The 6,596-nt window shown below is 26.2% G+C and overlaps 1 protein-coding gene across 1 annotated transcript; it reads right to left on the bottom strand.

Moving 5' to 3' along the window:
• Window positions 1–227: 227 nt before the first annotated feature.
• Window positions 228–410, bottom strand: K444DRAFT_547251 (uncharacterized protein; the record flags this gene model as incomplete). Its single annotated transcript, XM_024876294.1, has 1 exon — window positions 228–410. A coding segment is annotated over one exon (183 nt), but the record flags the coding sequence as incomplete, so codon positions are not given.
• Between the last annotated feature and the right edge of the window lie 6,186 nt (window positions 411–6,596).

The following is a 6,596-nucleotide window of genomic DNA, read 5'->3' as shown; positions in this document are numbered from 1 at the left end:
ACCTTTTTAACTATAGCTATCTAAGTTTCCTTTGAATTTTCTGAAAAAGTAGTAGGATTATAATCTGCAAGTGCCCTAAGGGTTGCGGCTATATTTTATACTTTATTGGGGCGAGTAGATAATAAAGGGGGAAGATCTAAGCTCTTCTCTTCCTTAACCTCCTTAATTAATCTCTTCTTCTTTTTATATAATCGTATCTTTTTAATTCCAGCTTTATAACTAACGGGCTATATACCAGAGCTCTTAAAGGCATTCTTAATTATATACTTTTGTATTATTTGCGTATGAATTAGGGTAAGATTACGGAAAAAGAAGGTAATTATATATTTAAAATTAAGGGAACGGAGGGCTGTATAAATTGCTATTTTATAATAGTACTTCCAGGGGCGGAATATACTAATATTAAGTGGTTAAAGGACGTATATTAAGTAAGAGGGAAACTAGAATAGCTTGATATTATATTTCCCGGCCTTTAATTAAAATAGTTTATAGACGTACGATTCGTAACTGTCTAGGAGAAGGATTTTCCAAGGTTTATCTGGCCTAGCTCTTGAATACTTGATTAAATAATCGAGGTATTTTATAGCTATATTATTATTTATATACCCGGTAGGCGTATACTTAATATACTCTATTCCGATCAGGTTTTCTAATACCTAATTATCTATAATCTTCTTCCCAGAAGTAATTATAAATGGCGGAAAAGGTTTACGACTATCCGTATAAATAGTCTCGATTATTATAACTGATTTGCGATTCTCAGGGCTGGCCGTATATAGTTCTTTTATCTCTATGGGTATAATTACATACTTACTAGTAGGGTAACTAATACGTACTCCTGACTCGTTTATATTCAGAACGTTCTTCTCCTTTATAATATAAAGCTTCTCTAGGATATTATAATATTTCTGAAACCATATTCTAATATTCTTTTCTATATAGGACTCGAGTCGTATATATGTAATTGGCTTTGTTTTAATCATATGAAGTATCTTGTGGTTCCGTATCCAGAGGCTAAACTAAGTGGCCGAAGGGGGTGGTTTTGGGGGAGATTTAGTCTAATTACGTTAGATATATTATTAGATTTAAAAGAAGCACTTATAGCCTTTAAGTGGGCAATTGCGGCTTGAACTATCTGATATATAGTACCCAAACCAGCCTCCTATTGCTCGTAGTAATATTGCCGAATTGCCTTCTCCTGTGCCTTATTTAGGATCTTATTATTACTACTATACGTATTATAGAGTCCTTGGAAGTTCCTCTTCTTATTATGCTTGCGGAGTACTGATTTTTGCAAAGAAGCTTCCTTAATATAATATATTCTCGTAGTAGTAATTACTGAATTATTATTGTTCTCAAGGCACTATTCGCAGGCCTTATTAAAGATATGGTAGTAATTAGCTTCCGTAGTATGTGGATAATAGAAATACTCCCAGGATATCTCTCTAATCCTAGTAGAATTAAATAAAGATATATCTATTTTTGGAATCTTTATATATGAATTAAATAATAAATTAGTTAATAAGTTGGGCCAAATGCGTAATTACAAGACGTGTTTTTTGGTAAGGATTATATGTAAATTTTAGGGCGTGTATTTTCTCGATAGGATACTTGGTTAAACGAGATACTTGCTTATCCCGACCACAAGCGAAGCGCGTGGGAGGGGCACCGGCTATTAATTCTAATAATAATAATAATAATATTAAAGCTATTAATAATAATAATAGTAATAGGCTATTAGATTCTTTTTTAACTTTACTATTTTCTTTTCTAGTAAAAGAAACTATAATTAATCTTATAGATTATATAAGTATTATTCTATAATAATAGATATATTAAAGATATAAATATATATATTTTTTTTTATTAAATATAAAAAATTAATAAATATAATATCTTTAGCTTTATAAATAAAACCCAAAATACCCGGGCTATTACTAGTATTTTGCCTATTATACTAAACAGAAATCTAACTATTATTATTAAATTTCCTAAACTAATTAACCTTATTTTTCCTAAATAAACCCATTATATAAAATCTAATAAATTATATATAAATATTTATCGAAATTAAGGTAATTGAAAAAAAATAGGTCTAATATCTAATATACTTTTTCTTATATCTTATAATTAGCTTAGTACTATTTTGGGTCTTATTTTTTTATAAATATATATATATTTGAAATTTATAATTAATATTTTAAAGTAATATTCTTTAATTAATTCTTATATAATTTAAAAATCAGGCTATTAAATTTAATACTTTTATAATATTTAAATCTATTTAAGTTTATAAAGTCTTATAATTATTAGGGCTTTTATAATTCTTTACCTTTTAAGTTTAATACCTAAATTATATTATATATTTTACTTTTAGTATAAAAGAGGCTTCTAAAAGTCTAGGGTTATAAAAAGATCTTTATATTAAGGATATATTAAAGATATATTATATTATAATAATAAAATTATAGATATTTATATATAAATATATAATATATTAAACTAGCTATACTAAAAACTATATTATATTTATATATAAAGTTACTAATTACTTTATATTAATATTAGACTTATATAGTTATATAACTCTATATAATTAACTAGTTATAAAAAAGCCCTAAAGCCCGAAACTTATAAAGAGTCTTAAGGGCTTTAGGGCTTCTAAACTATTACTAGTATCCGGTATTTTTTAGAAAAAGAATATAATATATTCTATAATAAATAACCTATTATAGATTATTTAATCTTTAAATTAAATAGGAAATCTAAAGGCCAGACTTATAATTCAAGTTTTATTAAGGTTATTAAAGTCTTTATTAGCTAGTATTATAGATTTAATATTATTATAGGAATTCTATAGATTCTATTCTAATCTATCTAGAAAGTATATATAATATATTTCTTTATTTATTCCGATATTTATATATAATTTCTAAGAGCCGAATTATTATTTAAAGAAAGAATAAAAAGACTGGATTAATATCTTTGAAAACTAAGGCCTTAATAAGTCTATCTAGAAAAGCTTACTAATTCTTCTAAAAATAACCCAAATTTTAATAAACTAGAAAAATTTTGAATTTATTATATATTATAACTTATATAACTAGAAATAAAAACTTGAGTTTATTATATATTACGATTTATATAACCAGAAATAGGAACTTGAGTTTATTATATAGAATTATTTATATATAGAAACTTCTACTATAAACTTCTTATTTAAATTAATTAGTTAAATCTATTTTTAATATTAAGTTTTTATTAGAATAACTTTCTATTTCTAAAAGCTTTAGATAAAATAGCTAATAAGTTTCTTAGCTATTAGCTAAGACTTATTAGCTAGAAAATCTATAAATAGTAAATAAGATTATAAAATAGAACTTCCCTAACTATAATATTAAAATATTTTATTATAATATAAAATAATTAAATATTAAAGCCCTATTAAATATAATATACCTCGAGCTATAAGTAATATCTTATAAGATATAAGAAGTCTTAGTATTTAACTAGTACTATAGTCTAGCCTAAAGGTACCTGCTATTCTTTATATCTAATTTAATAAAAATAAAAAATACCTATATTTTAATTTAAGAAATAATTAGAACTTTTATATAAACTTAGAATAGCAGTTTACTTTATAGAAAAAGAATAAACCAGAATTACTTATATTATAGTAGATAGCCATATATCTATCCGACTTGCTTAAATCGCAATTCCCCTACCACAACTCACTATAGTATTTATCCTATTAATTAGGCAGTATCGAAGCTATTCCCATTCTAATTAAAGCATATAATAACTAAGAGCTCAATTAATAGTTCTACTAATTTAGTATTTTGTATACTATTCATTTGCGGCCTTTATAGTATTCATACGCTTTTGTATTCCCTTAGCTAGCTTATTTAAGAGCTTTGATATCAATGTCTCCCATACTTCCTATATATACTATATTATAAAGTCCATTACAGCCTGGCTATTACCTATATCCTTAAGCTCAGGATATACTCTATTAATTTCCGCTTTTAGTATCTTCTATAGATTTTCTATTAGGTTCAAGTCCGGAGAATATAGTAACCAGGCTATAACTTCTATTCCCATCTCTATAAAGAACTCCGTAACCTTATATACCTTATAGATAGGGGTATTATCTTATATAAAGATACTATTATATTTAAGTATTATAGGAAGGTATTCGGCAAGGACCTCAAGATATACTTTAGCTATAATGCCCCCCCTCTTTGTTTTCTGGTCCCCCTCTATTACTACTAAGTTACTCTTATACCCAAAACCGAATACTACCTAGAATATCTATATTTTCCCCTTTAGAGGCTTGGTTTGAATTACCCAGATTTCTAGGCCTTTACCTATAAGCATTAATATATAATTAGTAAGAGTATATTAGATATAAAGGAGGGGGTGATTTACCCCGCCGGCAATATACCCACTCGATAGCACTCCCCTTCCCACGCTCAACTAAGTACTTATTAGACTACCGTAACCTTCTCTAATATTCCACCGGCTTCCTATTATACTTTATAGCCTATTCCATATATAGGAGAGTATACTCTGCCGTAAGAAATGGCCTCTGCTTTATATGTCACTTCTGAATACCCGATTTCTTGAGGTACCGGTAGATTGTCTTCTTGGAGGAGTATAATATGCAGGAAACAAAAAGCTACTGGGCAGTAATCTTCGGATTAATTATAATTATATATTATATAAGCCGGTGGTCCCCAATAGTAAGGACAGAGGGTATACTTTTGTAAGAAGGAGTAATATAGGAGATCTAATAAGACGCGTTTTTGTAGATCTTCCGGTATATCGAGTCCGCAAGCTTTTCTAGGCGCCTAATCGCTGCAAATTTAATACTATAATCGCGAGCACTTACTACTCGAGATCTTGTATTAGGAGAGACCTCCCCTAAGGGTGGGCATAGTATTCCTGGAGCACGTATTAGTAGGTAGGTTGGATGGTTGAATACGTAAAAGCGCAATTATTTAAGCGAATCGGACAGATATATAGCTACTAACTATATATTAATTTTTAAAAGAAATTATAATAAATACTATAACTTCTAGAATACTTTCAAGAAAGCTTCCTTAAACTAAAATAGGCTAGTTTATAATCCCGAAAGATCTATAAAAGTCTTATATATCCGAGAGTATAAATATTTAAGGTAAATATTATTTGAATTCTAATCTATAATAAAAGAAAAATAAAATATATAAAATAAAATATATAAAATAAAATATATAAAATAAAATATATAAAATAAAAAAATAAAATATATAAAATAAAATATATAAAATAAAATATATAAAATAAAAATAAAATAAAATATCCAGATATTTAATAAATAGAAAGCCTAATTATAGATTATAAGAACTAATACTAACTAAATATATATATAGTAATATTAAAAGAGAGGTAAGATAAGAGGAACTAAAAAATAAATTAGTATATATTTTATAAAAGTAAATAAGAAGATATCTAAATAGCCTAAAGGCAAGAAATATATATTAAAGGAGTTAAGATTAGAAAGAGAAAGGCTATTTCCTATAAGAATAAGTTAGTATATATTTCAAGATAAAAAATAGGGGTATTTAATAATAGCCTAAAGGCTTTTATAAGTATTAAAGAAGGAAAGAAGATATTAAAGTTCGGAGGAATCTAAATAGAAGTTAGCTTCTTTTTTTAGAAGTTTAAAAGAGGGTATTCCTAAAGGGCCCGAAGGTATAAGAGGTATTAGAAAAGAGGAGAAAGTATTAAAGTTTAAAGGGATCTAAATAGAAGTTAGCCTCTTTTTTAGAAGTTCGAGAGAAGGTATTTCTAAAGGGCCCGAAAATATAAGAGATATTAGAAAAGGGAAAAAGGAGATATTAGAAAAGAGGAAAAAAGATCTAAAATTTAGCTTTCTAAGAAGTAAATAGATTAAAGACTTATAATATAGAAGTTCTAGATAGAAGTAATTCGGAAATAGTAGTTAGATGCTAGCTTTAGTATTATTAGTAGAAGTATTAAAGGAGAAGGAGTTTGGAAAAGGAGAGAAAGGTTATAAGGTAATTAGATACTAGCTCTTAGTATTAATAGTAGAAGTATTAAAGGAAGAGGGGTTTAGAAGAGGAATTTGAAAGAGGGGTTTAGAGAAGGAGTTCGGAAGAGGGGTTTAGAGAAGGAATTCGGAAAAGGAGTTTAGAGAAGGAGAGAAAAGTTATAAAATAGTTAGATACTAGCTCTTAATATTAATAGAGGTATTAATAAAGGTATTAATAAAGGTATTAGTATAGAATAGTTATATTATTATATAATTCCATATTTACTTTTAGTATTTATTAAGGATATATATCTTTTAAAAGAAAGTATTATTTAGAATTTTTAAGCCTTTCTAATTTAATAATTATATATTCGAAAAATAAGAAATAAATATAATTATATATACTAGAATAAGGGAATTCTTTTTATCTAAAAATTATAATTATAATATTACTAGGTATAGAGATATAGAAGTATATATAATAAGTTATATATAGAGATTTAAGGAAATTTAAATTATTTTGAATTATTTATAATTAGTAAAATAAATTATGTTACGA

Source organism: Hyaloscypha bicolor (assembly GCF_002865645.1).
Source record: "Hyaloscypha bicolor E unplaced genomic scaffold K444scaffold_183, whole genome shotgun sequence".
NCBI classification, from domain to species: domain Eukaryota; kingdom Fungi; phylum Ascomycota; class Leotiomycetes; order Helotiales; family Hyaloscyphaceae; genus Hyaloscypha; species Hyaloscypha bicolor.
The sequence above is the reverse complement of the archived record's forward strand: the minus strand, read 5'-3'. Positions and strand labels throughout refer to the sequence as shown.